Here is a 22,967-nt window from a genome sequence, read left to right on the forward strand (position 1 = left end):
ACAATCTAATGAAGTGGATTCACCTTCAACATTTATCATTTACGATCTCTTTTTCAAAAGGTTTCCTATCAAAATATATACCTACAGAAGTCACAAACTGTTAAAACTATGTAAGACCTTAGATACTATCTAGTTCAAATATCCCTTATTTTATATTTGAGAAAACTGAGGTCCATAGATATTAAATGATTTGTCTAAGGTCACTCAAGTATGTGCTAACTCATAAATAAGTAGGATACAGGCAGAGGATAGGAAAATAGGAAACAAAATCCTAGAAATTAGATTGGTTGGGTTATTTTACAGACTCAAATAAATATTAGCACATACAAAATTCTGAAATTCAATGAAATTTCAGAATTTAGGTAAGCAGTGAGCGGATCTCAAACACTGCAGTGGTAATTAGTGATAACTTTTTTTTTTTTTTTTAACAAAGGGGAGCCATTATAACCATATAACAATACTCACCACTGAAACAAATGTCATAAATACAAGTAGAAATATTGCAGAAGAAATAATAATAATGTTTTCTGGGTTAAAATCTCTTCTGCTCCTTTCCAGGCAAAATAGCTTTTGCGTTTTTCAGCTCACAAGAGGGTTGCAAAAGATCATATTCCTGGGTGACCGCACCAGCCAATTCCTAGGAGCACCATCTACATTTCCTCAAGCTGGGCTTGTGCCCTAGTACAGTGGTCAGGGACCTGGGCTGGCCCCCACAATGGGACCAGTACTGTTCCTATTTGTCCTCCATCTAGGCTGACTTCATTGAAAGAAACCTTGTTCTGTAGGTACCTCTAAGCCGGCATAGGTGAGCTTTTAGTTTCATTTTATATGATATATTCAGTTATGAACTAAAGATATACTTCCTACTATATTAAGAAAAGGACACAACTTGTTAATGAGGTCATACACAAATTATTTGCTACTTGCTGAGATTAACAACTTGATATGAAAAATGGAGATGATAATCATAATCTACCTTGCAGGGTGATTGTGAGATTTAGATGAGTAACTGCGTATGAAGTGTCAAACAGTACCTTACACACAGCAAGCACTCAACACATGCTATGTAATATTAGTATTGAAGGGCAACTGATCAGCATCTTAAAGAACTGAAAGAGTCAGATAGTTTAGAGACATTGAAAAACAGCAGGAAGATACAAACTGAGTTGCTTAGAACAAAACATATGGTAAAGAACTGGCAATGGATAAGGTTCAAAGAAAAAGATCAAAGCATGATATAACAAAGTACAGTAAAAAATCAGAAACAAACAACAGAAAAGCCAATCAGAATACTAAAGCCTTTTGCTCCCTGTATTTAGAATTCGTCAGACTTTTATTAAGAGTAGCATGTCCAGTTTTGAACTGAGGTGAAGAACTGGAGAGATTCCAGAGTACAGTAATAAAAATAATTAAAGGGTTGGGATACAGGCCACATTAAGAAAAGTTAAAAGGAGCTAGGATTATTTGGCCTAGAGAATAAAAGGCTGAGGAGGTTAATGACAAGATTTAAAACCAGAGAAGAACACTGCGCTGGGATGGTAAGTGCTGGGATGGTAGACGGCCAGGGTGCTAAGGACAAAACAAAGAGGAAATGGCTAAATAGAGCACTTTGGCTGGAAGAAATCACTTCCTGCAGGGCTCAGAGTGGGGAACCTATGTGTGGAGAGATGGTGGCCAGCTTTTCTCAGAATGACAGATGCAATTTGGTTCAGAATTAGACTAGATGATCTCAAATTTTCTGTGGCCGAAGAGTCTTCACCTCCAAAATGCCTATAAAAATTATTTGTACCATTAAGGGGTGTATGGTCTGTGGGATTCTGAGTGTTGAAAAGTCTGTTGTGTAAGCTACAAACGAACTGTAACTGACCCTATCAAAATAAACAAAAACACATGAACATAGGGGACAACCAAAGATCATTCAGTGGAAAAGTGTAGTAATCATCATTGATTTTCAAGCTTTGGAATAAATCAAGGTGAGTGTTTACAGCTAGCTGTACTGGAGGGGAAAAAAATAATTTTGATGGCTTTAGTTTTCCATTCTTTTATCAAACATACCAATTTTGCTTCACTGTTTATAAAACGGTATGCTAGCCAGAGTGAAAAAATACTCTCAAAGCAACAAGAATAGATTATAATTCATAATTTGTACTTAAGTGTAAGTGCAGCAGGTCTTGTGCCTTTTAAAAACAATCTGAGATTTAACCTACTAGTATAGAAAGTTACTTAAATTACTTGTGAGGGTAAAGGAGAAAGAAAGGTTGGAAGTTGTTACCTCACTTAGCAGGAAAGGGAAGGTGAAAATTCTCACTGCTGGTACCTTGCTGGGCAGGGAACTGAACCCCATGGGTACAGATACCTGGGGAAGCCATGAATTGTTGTTAAACCAAACTAAATGTAACTAAGCTAAGTATCAAGTCCCAGGGGAGCATTGGCTTTATTCAAAAGAAATCTTTATTAAAGACACTAGTGAAGCTTCTCAAAGCTGAATGTATCATATGTGGATCAGCAACAGAAAAACAAGGTAGAATTGTACCAGCCCATGCAATGATATTGGTTAAGTGGTTTGGTTCTTCAAGGGACTGTTTTGAGAGCAAAGTAATACACCCTTACATCATTTACTACACAGTGACTTCTGTTATTAAAGTGACCAAAACCTCATCCTCAACTCTTGATAATTCTATTACTGTTAATAGTCACTGTAAATTTCTCCTTAAAATATGAAGGAAAGACTTATCCTGCTGTTTTTCTCACTTCCCTTCAAAATGATGGATATTTAAGTGAACTGATGATCAAGATGATGGGAGGAAGGGTGGGCTCAAATCAATGGGTGGATAAGGATGAGGGTCTATAAATGACATCACAATTGAGAAGCCAAAGACGCATCATTCTAATACTCTGTTATAAGCACATTTTATACTTTTGCAATAAAAATTACTTGTAAAAAATCCTCTGAAATTATAAGCAAAACCTGCAACAATAAGGTTTTCAACTCATATATATCCTACTAATTTTACTGTAAAAATAACCCTACGAAAGTGCAAAACAAGAACCATACCATCCATTATTGAAATTACATCACCCAGTGAGAAAGAAAACAGAATGGTACCACTGTTACACTTCTTCTAGTAATGTGACCAGATCCCAATATTGTAAAATAATAACAAAAGCCAACAAAAGAGTCAAGATTTAGGAAAGAAGTAAACCTTTAAATCTATTCAGCAACTTATCAGTAGTCCAAAGAGAACAAATGACTAATTTTCTTTTACCGTATTATTCAAAATGTTCTGAAAGCTAATTTCTGTGTTTTTATTAACAGAAATGTTACTGGTATTTACCTACAGTGATCTTGAATTATCCCAATGAATCAGCGAGAGGAAGAAAGAAATATATACAAACCTACATATGGTCCACCAGGTTTGATAACTTTTGTGCTACGGTTGCGGGATTCCTCCTCTGCCTGGGTCATTCTTTCTCGTGTCATCTGGTACGAGTCATTTGTTGCACAAACTGTTATTTTATCTTGTATAAATCCCAGGCAATTGAGCTGGGAGGCTCCAGAGCTGTCAAGTAAGACAGTGCCTTTGTTAGAGGTGACCCTCATTTTGTACAGTAAAGGCAATCAAGAACTGTATAATCTTAAAATCAGCAGCCCAAAGAGATGTTTACAATCCTAAAATAACTAACAATCTTTAAATAATAGACTATTTAAAATATTTAAGCTTCTCTTCCTTTTTTCATATTGCATTTTTTTCATATTCTGAACAGAATGGGTGATATGAGCTCTTAAAGACCAAAGCCCCAATGGGCACTGCAGTTGTACTTTCATTTGACAGTCAACTCTTTTTAACAACTACCTACCACTCATATGAGTAATGTTTAAAAATTTACTTTTAGTGGAACCACAGCATGCATGCTTTAGAACTGACTAGAATAAACAGACCCACTACAATTCTTTTTATTTTAATTATTTAAGGATTAATTTTAAAGCTAAAATACTGACAAACATTATGGCTTACTTAAGTATTATTACTCCAAAGTTCATAAAAATTGTTGAATATGCTACTTTATTAAATATTTATATAAGATATTAAAGAAAATACTGAGGAAAAATACTGAGCAAGATATGTTTGCAGAAATATTTTTAAAAAACTTTTATTTAAACAATCATGAATATTAATATTGATCTCAAAGATGGCTTTATTTCAAATATGTTAAAATTGGGGAAACATGGTAGCAGTCATAATGTATTTCAAAAAGAAATTACTATGGCCTTAAAACAGACTAGAATATATAAAAGTAATGAAAATACCATTACTGCTCTGATACTTTTATTTCCAAACTTAACTGGAAGCAGCTTTGTTATTATTCTAAGAACTAAGAGTTTAAAACATTTTTGGAAATTGCTAATAACTTGTCTTTACAAAAGCATTTTTTTTTTTTTTTTTAAAATCAGTTCATTTACTACATAAATATATATTGGGCAGGGATTCAAGCCAGGCAATGTGCAAGGCACAGAGGCTACGGCAAGGACTAAGACACATTGGTCTCTACCTCAAGGAGCCCTCTGGTTAATGGTTTACAAGAACAGAAAAACTGGAAAGTACAACACAGTGGGATAATGCCATGGCAGGAGGAGTTCAGGAGGGCAGGGGCCCACCCAGGAAGGGTGCCTCACCTGGACCTGTGGGGGGTGGGGTGGGGGGGCAGAGGCCGTCCAGAGGAAATGTTGCTCAAGCTGATCTAGATTGATAACTGGGCAAGTGGGAGGAAATTAAAAAAAGGTGTTCTAGGAGAATAACCAACCTGTGTAGACTTGGGGGGTAGAGGGGGAAGCAGGAGGGGAAGGGGAAGGTTCTCAGTTTGGCCAAAAAGAGTTGGAAAGAGATGAGGCTGGGTAGGAATGAGAAGCCCATCACACAGGGCATTGCAGGTCATATGATGACCTGAAAACAGGGAAGAAGATATTTATTTGTATTGTAGAAAGATCAATCTGGATGGAGAATAAATCAGGGGACTTGGACGTGGGGCAAGAATGAAAGCAAGGAGGCCAGTGAAGAGCTTGAAGGATTCTAGGTGAGAAGCTATGAATAGAATCAGGGTAAGGCAGAATAGTAGAAACATTCCAGAGATAGGGAGGAGGATGAACTGACAGGATTTGGTCAGTGACTGGCTGTAAGGGGAACGGTGGAGGAAAGTTAAAGATGATGACCAAGTTACGAGGTATGTGGAGCTGCTGTTTATTGAACACTGGACATAGGAAGAAGGGCAGGTTAGGGTAGGGTTGGGAGAGAGGAAATGAATTCAGTGTTGGACATGGTGACTTTGAAAGACTGGGAAGAGAAGAGGTCTCAGGCTTCTTTAAGCAACAGACAAAAGAAAAGAAGACCACAAGAGACTGAAAAGGCACAGACAAAGGGATAGGAGGGAAACCAGAAGAGTAGTGTGTCATGGAAGCTACTGGAATAAAATGCTTCAAGAAGCAGAGAATGGTCAACTGTGTTAAATATTGGCAACAAGTAAATAATAACGAGGGACCTATAAGTATCCACTGGATTCAAAGCCATGGAGGTCATTGGTCACCTTGGCAGAGCAGTTTCAGTGGAATGGTGGGAAATGAAGCTAGATTTTGGGTCAAGAAATCAGTGCAAGAGAACTTATTTGTTATTATTATTTTTTTAATGAAACAGCCTTGAGTATGTTTAATGCTGAAAAACAGTGAAAGAGGGTAAGGAGGAAGGGAGGGAGCAAGAGAAGGAGAGTTGGTTAAGACTCGGGGGAAGAGGGATGGACTAAGTGGTGGGAGGAAAAGAGCAGTACAGTGAAGATCTGGTGGCAGGAAGTTTGTTTTCCAACATCTCTCCATATTATTTACTTAGTAATTTACATAGTGAGAACAAGCTCATATCCTATTGCCAATCACGATGGAGTTACTGCTTATACCACTCAAGGTGAGACAACAGATCTTTATGTGAAAAAAATAATGGAGTTAAACATAGGCGAAAAGGTATTCTCCAGATTCTCTGCTCACTCCTTCTCAACTGAGTTACCTTAAAAGTTTAAAACTTTTAACAAATATATGGAAATTTTCCATTAGTTTCTCTCTAACCTAGCTCACTGTTTCCTATACTTGAGTGTGCTTTACTGTACAGGATTGTATGTCCCAAACTATGTATTTTCATGAAGCCTGTGAATAGGCAGATTTAAGGGAGTTTTGAAAGGTAATTTTGACTATATGGGATTTCCTCCAGTTTACATATGAGAAAAGTGAGGTTCCAGAAGGCTAAAAAAAAGATAAGAAAGGAAGTAGTTTATATGTATTTTTTGAACATCTATTTATTGAATACCTTTTTGAACTCAGACAGCATGTTTAGACTAGAAAAAAGGCATAAAAACGTCCCTGCTCTTGAGAGCTTGCATTATTCTTGGAGAGACATGATCCACAGGTAAAACTTAAAAGTTAAATTGAATAGAAAAGATAGAGCCAGATTATGGAAAGGTTTTCTGCCAGGCTGAGAAATGAAAATTTGAGTGCTTTGATTTTATAGTGGCTGGTTCTGACATATTTAAATATATACCCATACCACAGCATTTTATAAAGCACTGTAGATCATACCAAGGGTTTACTAATGTATTTGCTCCAATTTTCTCACAATAACTGTTTCTTTTCTCTTGCTGCATCATGTATAGTTTTGTAAGTGACCTTAAATCCTTCTCCAAACACATGGGGGTAGAAATAGATACAAAAGTTATTTATGATGTCAGGGTGAAACCATATTACCTGATGATGATATGACTGGTTTCGAGAAGGGGATTAAGTTTCTTAATAACATTCCTAAGAGGATATAGTTCAATTTGATGTAAAATGTTTTCACTATATAAAATAACTATTTAAAGATAAACATTACAAGTGATAACACTACAATAAGAAATTGATATGCCCTGTGATGTGTAAAGAATATTGGAGAATATTAGGAGAACAAAATTCTCATTCAGCCCTGGCATTGCTATCAATAATACTTTCTACAGTGGTGGAAATGGTCCAAATCTGTGCTGTTCACTATCATAGCCACTAGCCCCATGTGGTTATTGAGCCTGAGAAATGTGGATAATATGAAGAACTGAATTTTAAATTTTATTTAAATTTAATTAATTGAAATTTAAATAGCCATATGTAGCTAGTAGCTATTGTAGTAGACAGGGTAGAGAATACTATATAATCTATAATATGTGCAATTTATACCAAAAATATAAATGGAAGGGAAGAGGGACAATTTTATTTCAGAAAGCAAAATTAAAATAAAAATCATTTTAGAAAGCAAAATGGCAGTTAAAGTAAATGAAACAAAAAGTTATTTAGTCACCATAAATGGGAAGAGACAGTGAAGTGTTTTATTTTGCATTTCTGCCTCCTATGCCCACTTGAAACAGCTTTCTTTTCCTCTTTCTCCCATGCACAGTAAATGCTTACACAGTTTCAAATACTGAACAGATAAGAGATATAGAGATGGATGGGCCTGGGTACTTTGGACCAATGTCAAAGAGCACACACTGAGGAAATCAGGCGGCCCACCCTTGGAGGTTGGGGGCTCCAAGACCTTGTCTCCATCCATGGGCAGAACAAACTACCCCTACTCAAGGGGCCTATTCTTTAATCAGAAACAACCACAGCAAAGAAAATGAAACAAGCAGCTTATTGTTTATGGAGGACCTAAGTAGATAAGGGTTCCATGGTACATGGGCTGTGGGTGTCTTCTTGTCTTCCTCCCTCTTTTTTTTTTTTTTTTCAATTTAAATTTTAAATCAGGAGTGGCAAAGAAGGAAATACTATCCTGGGGTTTATTCTTCATGGAATAAAAATTTTAAAAAACATCTACCTTAAGACAAGGCTTGCACAAGGAAGGAGGACAGGACATGCAAAATATATGTACTTTTCTCCTTTACTTTCAAGCGTGAGCCTCGAATATGCTGTAAGGCACTTTTATTTAAAGGCAGTGGATAAAACCTTTAAAAAAATCCTCAAACTTGTTTAAAACAAAACAAAACAAAACATGTTTCATAGGTAAAATATCTTCTGCACCTTTAAAGACCCTTAAGACAGGAATCTTAAAATTTTTTATATCTTATTCCACAGTGACAAATATAATTTATAGCACAATGATGTTCAATATTTTTCAAATAAATAAATGAACTTTGCAAATTCAATACATAAGTATTTATGGAATGACTACTATGCATTTTTTTTTAATTTAAAAAATTCTCAAATAAAAATTATTTTTCTTTCTTCATACCTTGAAAACTACTTACCTGGAGAATGTTTGCTGGATGCAATCAAAGCTGCCTTGAGGGTTGTCCTTTCCCACATTTGACAGATAGAAGTTAAAGTTATGTACTTCATTGTGGGGATCACTTTTGGGAATTTTGACAAGCTAAAAGGTGGGGGGAGAGGAGAAAATATTTCAAATTATAAATTTACAATAGAATGATCTAATGACGGACTCGTTTTTTAAGTGACTTTCATTTTATACCCAAGTCCTCTTGATATACATCTTTAGGGCATTTAAATCACCAAATAATTCAAGCTTGCCTATAATTCACCACATTCTTATTCTTCCACCCTGAACAGTCAGTAATCACTTCTTCTCACCCTCTTCATTTCAAACTGGAAAATGACTGCAGTTTTCATGGAAGAGTTATTAGTGAATTTGCTAAAAAGCTCTTCCTCTTCTAAGATATTCAAGTCCTGTCTTTGGCCCACACAACACCCTGCTGAGTTGCCTCTAAATATTTAAGTAGTCTCTGAGCTAGAGTCCATATCTTATTATGCTTGCTTATTTTATATATATTTAATAAAATACATATTTTTAATTTAACTCTTGCTTCTTTGAGTAATATTTTTGGAAAAAAAAAAAAAAAAGACTAGCTGCATCAACTGCAGCATAAGTTTAAGGTTGTAATTGTAATCACAGCCAAAATACAGCTGGGTCATTTCTCTGGGCCCTTTGATTCATTCATTCATTTTTTGTTTACAAAACCAGTCAGTAGCCTAGAGAGATAATTTTGCAGGGCTGAGCCCCAGGCAGTGCTGTGGAACAGGCAGATGTTTTCTATTTTCTTACACAAAGGTCTGGTTTCCCTTCTAGATGGGAAGCACATAACAGAAGGGACAAAATGACTGAATCTGTACCCAGCACATGGCAGGAACTCAATAAATATCTGTGAACAAATGCCTTTCAACTGCTCCACCTTTTCCATATCCCAGGACCTTTCTTGGGTCTGCAGGGGTCACGGCAGTGTAGGTAGACTGTGATGGTTAATTTCATGTGTTAACTTCAGTAGATTATGGTGTCCAGTTATTTGGTCAGGCAAGCACTGGCCTGATTGTTACCGTGAGGGAGTTTTGTGGGTTTAAAGCATTAGTCAGTTGACTGCATGGATGATTACAACTATAATCAACAAAAGAGGCTGCCTTCAGCAATGAGAGGAGTCTCATTCAATCAGGTGAAGGCATTAAAGGGAGAACTGATGATTTCAGCAGTCAGAGAAGAATTTTTATCTCTACTTTAGCCAGCCAGCTTTTCCTGGGAAATGCATCGAAACTTTCATAGCATTCACAACTTGAGGCTTGAAAAGGACAAAAAGTATGACTTTCTACCCAAAACACAGTCTTAGTTTTTGATTTAGTAAGCACGTAGGTGGGGGAGAAATGTTGTACAACCCTCATTCTTCTCCCCCCAAATCTGTTCTTTCAATTATTGGAATATTAAGACTCAGAGCTAACAAGCATGTATGACCCCTGCTCTGCTCTGCAGGACACCCTGCTCAATCTAAAAGACTCCCAATCCTTGAGCTACAAAAAAAGAAATTAGATCCATCAATTCATACCTCTCTCCACCCCCCACCCCCCAAAAAAGTAAAATACGGTAAGTAGAGGGACAATTTACAATTCCTGGCACAGAGCAGACATGCAATAAATGTTTGTTGAAGTAGTGAATGAACAAGGAAGAGAAAAAAGAAAGCAAAGAAAAACATCTTTTCAAAGGAGATTAGGACGATTCATCATAGAAAGCTTGAAAGGTCAAATTTCACCAAATATCCCGAGATAATTTTTCATAGCGCCTCCATCATCCATGAGTTTAAACTATCCTTGCCTCCCTATTTTAAATTAGTCTCAATTCCTAGAGTAACATGTTTCTACATTCATTATCTATTTTGTAAATAATAACTATTTTGGCCCCTAAAGTTACCCTTTTATTTCCAAAAATCTTTTCTAGTTCTAAAATGCTGGAATTTTGTGAACAAGTCTTAATTTATGTCTGTAAGTACTCATCAAATTATCTTAAGCAGGTGTGCAAATTTAACACCTAACAGTTATGAAGTAAAATTGAATGTTTTCCTTTCTAATCATATAGAAATCAGGAAGAGCAGGAATGCTTACACTAGACACAAGGAAACAAAGTCCATCTGCAGCAGGTGTAATAGCACTCACTGACATCTGCTTGGTTTTTCTGAGGTAGAAGGGTTCTGCTGACAGAGAAGGGATGTGCATTGTGGTCTAAAGCCCCCTTAAGGCCTAAGACAGAGGTGGCCAGCTAGGAAAGGTATGGACACCTGAAAGGACCCCTTCCCCAGTCAGGACTCACTTAACTTCCACCCATCTCCCCACTCCTAAACTTCAGCTCCTCACTACCCCACCCCCATCCCCCACTACCCAATCCAGACCTGCAGAACCTGGTTGGGGAGATATTTTACATTCGTTGAAGTCTCATCTCCATGGCAGCTTCTAGTCCCAATTTAGGCCTAGATCTTCCTTCCTATGCAACTCAGGTTTGGGAAATCACAGTACTTTACCAACCAGAGTATGGAAGACTGAACTTTAGGGAGGTTCTAAATTTAATTATTATTAAAAAGTAGAATCATAGTGTTTTTTTCTATTTTTCAAGAGTAGAGTCTGCACACAAACAAATTCTGAAATGTGCAATATTCTTTCACTGAAAAATTTTAACTTAATTACTTGAGTCCTTAAGCTTGGATGTCAACGTACTAAACCACTATTAAACAGGGTATTAAAGGAACATTCTTAAGAACACTTTGTATTACTTAAACATAAATTCTTCCTTTCTCACCCTCCAAATAGTGATTATTTTTAAGTAATAGTCACATTTTTAAGATGAAAAATTTATCTCCCTATATATATTTTTTTGTTTTAGCTTTTAAAACACACACAATTAGAAATTAGAGTCTTGTCTAAATTTGAAGGGCTCAATGACAAAATGTCTTGTATGAACTAACTGCTGTACACACCCCTCAAAGTATTAGAGTCTGGCCTGATGGTGGGCACAGAAGACTTTCATATTCTTGTTTTTTGAAGACTTCCATATTCGTGTTTTTAAAAAGTTTCTTGAAAAGAAAGAAAGCTACAATCACTTAAAAGAAAAAAAAAAAAAAAGATACATGATCATGACCAGAATAGGAAAGAATCAGATTAAAAAGAAACAAAGAAAAAGTTAAAAAATAAAAAAAAGCATAGACGACCTATGCTATATACCCACTGAAGTGTTCTGAAGGCTGTTACACATAGATTACAACGGTGGTTCTCAATAAGGGGTGATTTTGTTCCCCAGGATACATTTGGTATGGGAGGGTGCTGTGGGAGACCAGAGATACTGCTGCAAACACTACAGAACTCAGGACATCCCATACAAAAAAGAATTATCTAGTCTAAAGTGTCAGTTGTAGTGAGGTTGAGAAACTTTGGACTAGAAATACAGGTAAGTTAGTCCCTTAGAAGAGAGGCCAGAGACTCTTAAAAAGCCAATGAAGACGTGGAGGGAAAAAAAGGCTTTCTTAAAAGAAATAAAAGTATTCCTTTTATAGCAAATAAAAGGAGTCATTTTAACTTATTTGAAACACTTTTTCAGGAGACACTGAAAAGTAATTAAAATAAAAGCATATGAACCAAACTTAGAGTATATTTAGCCATAGAGACAATGTGAAGATTAAGTAACTACTGCAAATTGATTTCTGCAACTTCTCCTGAAGATCACAAAACCAAGAAATAAACAAATGGCTTAATGGGAGTTGAAATAAAAATTCTTCTTTTGGAATGCCTATTCTGGATATCAATTTAAAAAAGGAGGTCTTCAAAAGATACTACTGCTATGAATACACTTACAAATTGAGAAAGGATCATTTGATGATGAGGAAAGTGAATCTTTGTAGAGCGATATTCTCCAAAAATTCTGTTCCCCTGGCATATTCTAAAAACTTCATTGGCAGTAACAATTAGAAAACACTAAAATAATTTTCAGCTTTCTTTTTTAAAAATACAGAGCACTTCTTAATTGGAGAGTGCTTTATAAAAATTTATTTTTTTATTAGAGAAGTTGTAGGTTTACAGAAAAACCATGCAGAAAATTCAGAGTTCCCATACACTACCCCCCGCCCCACCTCCACAGTTTTCCTTATTATTAACACTTTGGATTAGTGTGATACTTTTGTTACAACTGATGAAATATTATTATAACCATACTATTAACTACAGTCCATAGTTTACATTAGGGTTCACTGTTTATGTTATACAGTCCTATGGTTTATTTTAAAATTTATTCTAGTGACCTATATATAACCTAAAATTTCCCCTTTAAAATTCAAATATATAATGCAGTGGTGTCAATTACATTCTTAATGTTATGCTACCATCACCCCATGGAGAGTGCTTTTAATCCCTACCCCTCCTTCCTTATTCTTACATATACCACATAACCCGATAAGATTCTCAGGACTGACTATCAGTGCCAGACAACCTTTGTCCTCAGTTCTGTGGAAGAAAGGTAGTATGATGAGTAGTGATGGCAGGACTCCTCAACAATCTCTTCTAACCACTTGTAACACTTTGTGGGTGTGTGCATGTGAGTAGTATGCAGAGAAGGGCAGGCACCAGGGCAAATCATTCATTTCAGGACCCAAGGGTGAATCTTGATGCATATCCCAGTATTTTTTCCAACTGTGGGGCTGGGATGGGGGGTAGGATTTGGGATGATAGAGGGAACATGGAGTCCTCCAGACCAATCTGAACTTCTACAACACCTTTCCTCAGCAGTTTTCAGTTAAGTAGCAATACGGAGAGGTACACCCCGAGACAACCTCAGGCATTTCCTGTAAAAGATTTTAAAGGAAGATGTCCCAGGCAATTGCAATATCTTTAAAATTTCAAAAAAGTAAGTTACACAGTCTATAGATTTAGTATAACTCAAATTATAGTCTATAGATTTAGTATATCTAATTTATAATAGTACAAATTAGAAAGTTTATTTGTATCAACATCCAAATATACTCTTAAGAATTAAATGGATAGGCAAAGTAGCACTACTGTTTATAGCTGGTAAATCTGCATAACAGTTCGCCCCATGGATAACAAAGTAGGAACCTAATAGAAAAAGCAGACTGTACATGACAATTAGGGTAGGCAGGAAGGGGAAGGGGGCTTCAGAACTAAACTGTGTGTCCTCAGAGCATACCACCGCCTATGAAACTGTTTAAGATCATAAGTTAAAGTGGTCCTAAAAGAACTCTTCTGACCTAGAGCCATTCAGAGAGCTCATTTCCAAGGAACTTGTGGACACTCATTCCTTCCCTCCCTGATATATAGGAGCCTATTCCACAGCTTGTCTAGATAGTGAAATGGAACTCATTTTCTTCTAGAATGGTTATAAAGCATTTTCTTATAAAGTTGTCTTGAATTTGTGGAATTGAGGGAGAGGGAAGTAAAAATGTATTGACTTATTGGTGGGCCTAGGATCAGCTTCTGGAGACTGGACTAATCACAGTGGGAAAATAGATTCTGAGGTTAATTTAGAAACAATCTTGGAAGAGCATCCCTTTGCAAGATAGAAACTTTTCAATTTTAATTATAGTGAGTATTTTAAATATAGTATAATATAGTATTTTAATTTCCTATAGGTCAGTGGAAAATATTTAGGGACCCATGGTGTACTTGAAATGTTTCACTAAACGCCTTGAGAATGAAATATTATTTTAAAAGTATTGAAGAATATGTTTCCAAACAGTTTCTTATCAAGAGAAACGATATAAAATATACCACCATGTTCTGGACATCTGGAAAAGTAGATTTTAATTTTCATTCCAAAAATGAGAGACAGAAAATCAAAGGTTTAGGACCACAATCCACAGCCCTCCTCCCAAACTCCAGTCTGTCTTTGATAAAAAGCTACAAAGAAAAAGTTTCAGGAAACTTTCAGACATTTTTAATTAACATAAACGCTGTATACTGAGTATGTATAAGTCAAAGCTTCTAATTATTCTGAGCTTCAAGCTAAGGTATAAGGCAATGGTAGACGGTTTGAAAGGTCATTTCAACACCAAGCCATGGACCTATTTAGATAAATATTTAGGGCAGAAGCACAATGTGCACACTGCTGCAACACTGTCATACATGTATGCCAACATCTGCTTAAAATCTGTTTGTACCTTTACTGCAGAGGTTTCCTACACCCATGTCATATACTTTCTACTCAGTATTGAAATAAAGGCACACACTAGATTAACAAGACTGGTCATCTGTAAAAAATATATTTATATAAAATTAAAAATAAACTAAAATTTATTTTACATGCTGTGTTCTTTTGGGGGTATTACAAATCATTTAAACTTGCAGCATCATGGTTCCATATGACAAATCCTGGTCCTTAAAGCAAACCATAAGGCTGGGAGGGTCTCTGAGATCATCTCTTTTCTTCGTTTTATAGATTAAGAATAGAGAAAGGCTCAGTGACTTGCTTAAGGTTATGATCTCATTTAAAATTGCAATCCCTTCACTCCCACCCCACTTCTTTGTTCCACGTTTGGCTAGACCACTTCTACATTGTAATACTTACATATTATGTTTATTGTCTGTTTCCTCCACTAGAATATAAGCTCTGCAAGGACAGAGGCTTTTGTCTATTAGTTCCTTGAATATACTGCCAGCATCTTGAATAGTGCATGGCACAGAGAAGTCACTCAATACATGTGGGTTGAATGAGTGAAAATGTTGATCAGTGCCTGAGCCAAGACTAGAACTGAAATGTCTGCTTCCTTTCCACCAGCATTTCCAAATCATGTTGAAAAGGATCCTTATGTGAAAACAGCGTTCTACCCTCAAACAAACCTCGGAAATGCCAGGTTAAACAAAATGAGTTTCTTTGCTGTTGGCCCTTTCATACTGAATAGTTGTTTCCCAATTTTTATGACATCAGAACCACCCCCTTTATCCCTCCAGTATCTCAGGAGGTCCGCCTGCCTCTAACATTATTTGACTACCAATTGTATTATCTGACTATATATAGACTATATCTTAGCTTGGATATAGATAAGAATTGTTGCAAACATTTAAATACTAGAATCACCTGTTCTCAAATTCTTTCCAGAATTTGTGATTCTGTGATTTCCTAACAATCTAGAAAATTTATTTTAGACAGAGAAATGTATTTGCATGTACTAGCCAGGCTCCAGAGTTTAGGGGCAGAATAAAGAATCAGAATAGAAAACGGAAACTTCAACCTGAAACCCACAAGCCCTGTTTTTCAAAGTAGAGCTGCAGTTATGGCAGTTGTGTTAACCTTCAGTAACATTATGGGTTTAGAGATTAAAAAAAAAAAGAAAAAGGCTCTCAGATCAGCTCAGATGTGTAAACCAGTGCTGGAGCATGGGGAAGTAGGGAGGGGAGGGTATATTTTACTGGCAATAGAAAAAGCTAGATATTATATTAGAAAAATCAATAAGAGCTAAATATTGCTACTGACAGGGAAGGAAAGGGGGTGGGTAGCATCCAATCCATGCTAGGAACAACTGAAATTTCCACACGATAGACACTTTACTGAGGAAAGTAGTGCAAAATGCCAAATTTACCCAGCACAGAGAGAAATATTGGCAGTTATCCAAAAAATTCAGGCCACGTAGCAATTAACATGAATAATTCAGGACAAAATTAGTCCATTTGTTTCCTTGAATTCTTCCCCTTTAGCAAGATGTATATTAAAGAAGGAAAAATATAAAGTAGAATAGCTTTCCCTGCTACTCTTCTTGCAGCACATCTAGATCCAGTATCAGAATTTTTTTAAATAGTTCTGGATTAAAGGCTAGAGCAAGCCCATACTGAGCTTTCCTCATTCTTTAACTTCTGTGGGATAAAGAGTTATCAGAAAAATCATTATGTTAAATGTATGACCATTTCAAGAAAAAAAATCATGATGGCAGCACTGCAAAACTAATTTTAATTGAAAGAAAGTACTAATTGTTAACTAATTGTTAATTAAATACACCCAAGTTGCTATACTATTGAAAAAATTTAAAAAATTGTTGAGTCATTTTTAGCTCTCGTAATATGGTTTCTCCTAATGGGAAGTCAGCCTTCTAAATGTTGGTGTGCTCACTAAGATGGCATTGATTGACTCACTCATTCATTTAATCAATTAATTCCACACATTTCTACAAATATTAACTGAGCGTCCACTGTGGCAGGCACTGTCCTAGGTTTCTGTCATACGTTAACGAACAAAATCGACAAAGATCCCTGCCTTTGTGGCACATCTGTATAGAAATCCAGGAGTGAAATAATGGAGGCTTGAACCAGGAGATGTGGAGAAGTGGGTGGAATTGGGATGTATTTTGTAGGTAGAGGCAGCAGGATTCCTAGACGTACTGAATGTGAGAAATGAAAGAAAGGAGGAATCAAGGATGACTCAAAGGTATTCTGGTCTGGAGGAAAAGAATGGAGTTGCGTGTGTTTATGTATATGGACCCATAAACACACACACACACATACATATAGTTTCTTGAATATGATGAGTACCTTAATGAAACTGAATCCATTAACTAGCTAAGTACACCTAATATTAAATACAAGTGACCAACATTTGGTTTCACCAGCTAAAAAGGGAACTTCAACGTGAGTTTTGTTATGACTCATTTTGAAGCTTCATTGCCAAAAATTATTTAGAATAATCCAGGTGGCTGGGTGTAGTTGTTGTACTTGGGTATTTCCAGGAAAAGGGGAGGGGGATAGAAGTTGTTGGCAGGGGAAAGATGCAAATAGCAGATACTAGAGATGCTACATCTGGGAGAAGACAGACTAACTATGGAGCATAAAATAAAAGAAAATTTGTATTTAAAAATGAATGCAAAATTTAGCCAGATGCCCAAGTTGTTTTGGGAAGAACAGTGAGCGAACCATCAAGAGAATGTGAAAAGTTTGTTTAAAATGTAGTCATGACTCGATTGTATAATAATGTAGATTACAAGGGGTGACAATGTGATTGTGAAGGCCTTGTGGATCACACTCCCTTTGCCTAGTGTGTGGATGGATGGATAGAAAAGTGGGGATAAAAACTAAATGACAAATAGGGTGAGATGAGGGGGATGGTTTGGGTGTTCTTTTTTCACTTTTATTTTTTATTCTTATTCTGATTCTTTCTGATATAAGGAAAATGTTCAGAAATAGATTGTGGTGATGAACGCATAACTATATGATCATACTGTGAACAGTTAATTGTATACCATGGATGACTGTATAGTATGTGAATATATTTCAATAAAACTGAATATAAAAAAAAGTAAACAATATAAACATTCCATGTAATAAAAATTGTGAAATGAAATATAAGAACTATATATGGTTCATTGTACAACTCATCTAAGACACAAATCAAGATTGTCAGTAAAATGTGTAAGACATTATACCATATGATTATGAAAAACAGCAAATCTTGCATCCCTATATTGATATCAAACTGAACATTAACAAAAGAAAAAAAATAAAGATAGATCAGGGTGATCAATGAACAACTATATGATGGTAATGTGATCAACTGTATATTCTGGATGCTTGTATGGTGTGTGAAAAATCTTGTTTAAAAAAAGTAAATGAACAATGGGGGGAGAAGGGGAATGGCATGTTTTGGATGTTTTTTTATTTTATTCTTTGGAGTAATGAAAATGTTCAAAGTTTGATTGTGGTGATGAAAGCACAACTATATGACAGTACAGTGAACAACTGATTGTACACTGAATGATTGTATGTTATTTGATTATATCTCAATAAAATTGCATTAAAAAATTCAAACAAACAATAAAAAATGTAGTCATGACTGGGCTAAGCCACAAGTCATTCTTTGGCAGCAAAAATTTAAACTTCCTATTGAGTTCAGTAATTCCTATCATAAAGCTGCACTTTATTTTTATCAACCCAGTCCCTTTCAAAATTTAAATATATGTCATAGAATCAATGTTTATATAGCAATAAACTAAACTATCATCTTATCCCTAAATTTTTCGGCCCTCCCACACCGTCTATCTCCCAGTTAATAAACCACCATTCATCTAGTTGCTGCAGTTACTGACATTCTGGGTAGTCAACTTTGACTCTTCTTTTCCACCATCCCACATCCCTCAACATCCACATTCACAAGACCTACTGTTTTTACCTCCTAAATAATTTCTCAAATATATGTCCTCATTTCCATCCTCTAAAGCCTTTTATCTTTCAACCTCTACTTTTGCCCCTTATAGATTCCATCCTTTGATCATTCAGCTGCCAAAACTTTTCACATAAAATGCCAATCTGAGCATGTCAGTCCCAAGTGTTATTCATATCTTCATGGCTCAATATCACTTCTCTACCGTATAGTCTAAGCACCTTAATAAAATATATAAGACTCTTTCCAAGACAGACCAGTACCCTGGTTACTAAGCCAGTTAACCGGGCCTCACTCTTCCTGTATTTTATGTTCCAGCAGCAACATTGTGCCACTGGGCACTAGAACACACCATGCTGTATCCCTACTTTTTGTCTTGGTTCATGCTACCTTATCTGTTATTTAAGATTCAGCCCAGGAACCCTTCCCTTTGGGGAGCCTTTCCTTCCTCAGTGGATTAAAAACCCCTTCTCTGGGTCCTCATAGTTTTTTGGGCTTTCCACTATTGCTGCCTTCACTACACTGTGTGCTGAATAATTTCTTATGTGTCTTTCTCCCACACCAGACAGTGAGTTCTTTGAGGATTAGGACTATGGTCTTACTCACTTTCATATGTATCTGGTACACAGTGGAGTAGAGACCTAATAAATATTTGTTGGATTCATCTGAAGAAGCTGTAACTAGATTTAATTCACTCAGAAGTCATCTTATGCCAGGGATACTCAAAAATTAGAAATGCATCTAAATAGATCACTTAAGAGTCTGAAGAAAACCAGAGTTCCCCAGAGCAGGCAAAAATAAATATCAAAATGAAAGGAGGGGGAAAAAAAAAACCCACATAACTCCTTGCTATGTGGTAGAAACGTTAGGATAAGTTTCTGACCTTTCTTGTGCTATGTTTAGCTCTAAAACCTAAGCCAAGTGGCTTCCTTGGTTTGAGGACCTTAGATTTATATTATACATTTTCTTTTTTTAAAGTATCTTCATCGTTACTGAGAATACTCACAGAATATTCTGGTCTCACCAAATTCCATCTGAAAATGTGACCAACCCTCTTTAAAACCACTTTGTATTTTAAAGGACCTAAAGAGAGACTACACACAGACTAAATTCTAAACTTAGGGATTCTCCTGGTAAAGTAGGAAGCAGAACTTTGTTTAAAAAAAAAAAAAATGGTTTCTCGGAAACAAAGCCCTAAACCTGAATTCTTCAATGAAAAAAAATCCTAAATTTGAATGTCAGCTTCCAAGTCATTGCCAGTCTTCTCTCCTTGCTTTTCTGGACTTCTTGAGGAAAGTTCTTTATGCATTATGCTAGGAGGAACTGCTGGTGAAACACAGGTGGACCAGAATTCATGAATGGCAGCCAGTAACAGATGTGTAAATCTAGGGGAGAGACTGGTACTTGACAGATGTTGAATCCTCAAGATTAAAAGAAGTTGCTGAAAGTGGCCCAGGTCCTAGATTTTTTCCTAAACACATGGGTTTCACCCCAATGCAATCAATGTTATCATGAAAACTTGGTAAGAAAATAAACAATATTTAAGTAAGAAGAATATTTCCACACCGATTTGAAAGTATATTAAACTCTTAATTCTCTGTTTTCAACATCAATAGTTTTCAAACTTCTTCTTTTTTTAGGCTATGGAAACCTTTTTTCAAGATAAATCTTACAGGGGAAACCACTGTGTATTATTACAGATAGAGTTGGAGCTGCTCTGGTTAAGTAAAGAGGCGACATGGGACTGGGACTGCTGAGGCAGCCACTGTGGTAACATCACAAAATCCTTGGGCTCTGGGGACCAAAGACACAAAGCCTTGGCCTCTACAGTAAGAAAGGAGAAACTTAAACAAGATGCACAACAGTAAAGGATATTGTTTTATTAATTAAAATTTAGTTACATATTAAATAAATGACAATTACAAATTAGTGTATACAAAATATACACCCTTATGTGCCACTTTTTAATGGAGTTAGTGCCAACTATTGAAGTATATCAAAGATGGGTAAATGGTGTCTTGCCGCTTTATTCTCTTTCCCTTTTTAAAACGTTTTCTTTAGCAGTTTCTTTCTAGTTCTAAATGTTTTCTTTCCAGTTCTAAACTGGGTCTCCCTCAATGGTTTGAGGAAAAAAGATGAGCACTTCTCTTTTATATACAGATGCCCAAACAGATTACATCTACTGCCCTAGATAGATTATAGGCTCTGGAGCAAAACTGTCCAGTTTCTAACCCTTGCCCCAGAAACTACCATCTGTGTTACCTTGGGCAAGTAACTTAACCTCATTAGTCCTCAGTCTCCTCATCAGTAAAATGTAGATAATGTTATTACTCAACACATACGATTGTTGTGAAGTTTAAAGAGATAACTGATCTAATGTGCTTGGCACAATGCCCAGCACAGAGTTATGTACCAAAAACTGCTATGATGATGAAAGGACAATATTGCGGAGCTCTCACTCAGATTTCAGCTTGATTCAAGCACACACATGTCTTCCTTAGCAGAAGGAATATCAATGACAGGTTTGCTTTTTAAAGTAATTTCCAAATGGTGAAGGACTGGTAATAAGCCCCCTGTGGATAATCAAAAGTTGACCATACTTATTCTGAAGCCCTGTTGTTTACCAAAAGTAAGGGGCTAGAGGAAAATTTAAGTGCTAGCCTAAGTGGAAGCAGAAAGAGCAATCTGGGAAAACAAACAAGCAAAAAGACCAGCAATATTTCTAATTGTCCCAAACTCAAAATACAGAGATAAAGTGCAAGAAAGAATCAGCCACAACAGGTGTACATGGAAAGAAGAAAAATTACAGATGCCTGCTGCTACTCTAGAAGGATAGCAAACATTGCTTTCCCAAGTGTCTTATCCATAAAAAAAATAGGCTGCCTTCAGAGCCCCAGGGCACTCCAGATACTAGATACAGCACAACAAAGAAACAAAGAAAATAGAATTAAGGGTTCTCATGGGAACCACAACTTTATGACTTTAAAGCATTCAATCTTCATAAATGCAAACGTTTTTGTGTTTTTTTTCCTGTGTCATAGCTATAGGTAGCACCCGAAAATGCATAAAAACTTACAGGATTTTAATTTTTATAGATCTCTTTCCAAATATCTATTCTGAAAACACATTCCTAAGGTAGAGGTCTAGTCCACACAATTTATTTCTATTTCAACTTCCATTAGTCAAGTTGACTAAATTTTCTTCAAGTCTATAGGGGAAGTAAAGTATTTCTGATATTACATGTACAAGTCTATTGATATAAACAGTGCAATGAGAGCTAGATTAGAAACTGCAGTTCTAATTTCTAAGGGACATGGCAGGTCTGATGTAAATAAGAGGGCCTGTCAAGTCTCTTAGGTAAATTGATTTATGATTTATGATTAAGAAATACAGGACTAAAAAGATGTTTGAGGATGGTATGACAGGGCTATTACAAAGCCATCACACCTGTGCCTTCACATAGAGAAAGAGACAAGTTTTCACAAAGAGAAAAATTTACATATGGATAGTTAAGGCAATCACTTTTTTGGGTAATTTATATCACAAAACTTCGGTTTGATTATCTTCTAAATAGTTACCTAATTTTGCTATAAGGCAGAACTATATACCACAGGGTCCCCCTTCATTAGAAGTTTTTAATGTTCTTTTAGGAAAACAGGTATCTAAAGATGAGGGTGGAAACTCAAAAGCACTAAATTATTAGGAACATAAGGGGAAAGAGAAATGGCAAAATAGCAAAATGTGTAAAAAGTTAAGAGAAATAGAATTATTTCAAAGCAAGTCCATAAGTAAATAAATAAAAACCTTTCCCCGCTATATAGGGAAAATTACAAATAATATTTTTAAAAAAATGAAAAACTCAAGACTACTCCTAGCAATATTAGAAGGAGACTTCTAATATGATACTTTATGATATCTTACATTATTGCACTGTTTTACCCATGCCAGACATTGTCAAGCAAATCACATGATCAACAAACAGTAAAGTAGTCAATTCAGAAATAGGCTTTAAAATCCTGGCTTCCCTACAAAGAAAATATGAAATACTGTACACCAAAATGACATTGCTGGTAATTTGCTAATTACATTATATTTGTGTATCTCTATTTCCCAACTGTTCTGTAAACACAAAAGAAGGTATTAGAAATGCCATGTTTAAATATGACAAGAATCTGGAAGAAAGGCTTAATATTAAAGGTGTTTTTTTTTACAAAGAAAAAAAAAATAGGCCAACAAGAAAAATAAAGAAGGCAAGTCTTGAGAAGTTATCTACAGCTAGACACCAGCTAGTATCTTGCTTGTCAACTACTTAATAGAGTTGCTTTGTCATCTATCAGTGGAGAAAGTTTTCTCCCTGTCTGTGATCTTTCTTCCAAATGGAAGATACAGGCCGAGTTGCTGGTGTTATCAAAAGCGTGGGAGGAGAGGCCACTTTCCTTGCAAAGTTAACACTTGACATTTTGGCACAGCAGTTTTGTGAAGTGCCCAGGGAAAGAG

The 22,967-nt window shown here is 36.0% G+C and overlaps 1 protein-coding gene across 1 annotated transcript in view; it reads right to left on the reverse strand.

Moving 5' to 3' along the window:
• The window catches only part of ELL2 (elongation factor for RNA polymerase II 2), an 83,859-nt gene that overhangs the window by 24,438 nt on the left and 36,454 nt on the right, over positions 1-22,967 (reverse strand). The window contains exons 3-4 of the mRNA XM_037802061.1: positions 8,305-8,426; positions 3,397-3,560 (exon numbers count right to left, since the gene is read on the reverse strand). Coding sequence (XP_037657989.1) covers positions 3,397-3,560; positions 8,305-8,426 — 286 coding nt within the window. The remainder of the gene's footprint in view (positions 1-3,396; positions 3,561-8,304; positions 8,427-22,967) is intronic.

This window comes from Choloepus didactylus, chromosome 13, assembly GCF_015220235.1.
Source record: "Choloepus didactylus isolate mChoDid1 chromosome 13, mChoDid1.pri, whole genome shotgun sequence".
Lineage (NCBI taxonomy): Eukaryota > Metazoa > Chordata > Mammalia > Pilosa > Megalonychidae > Choloepus > Choloepus didactylus.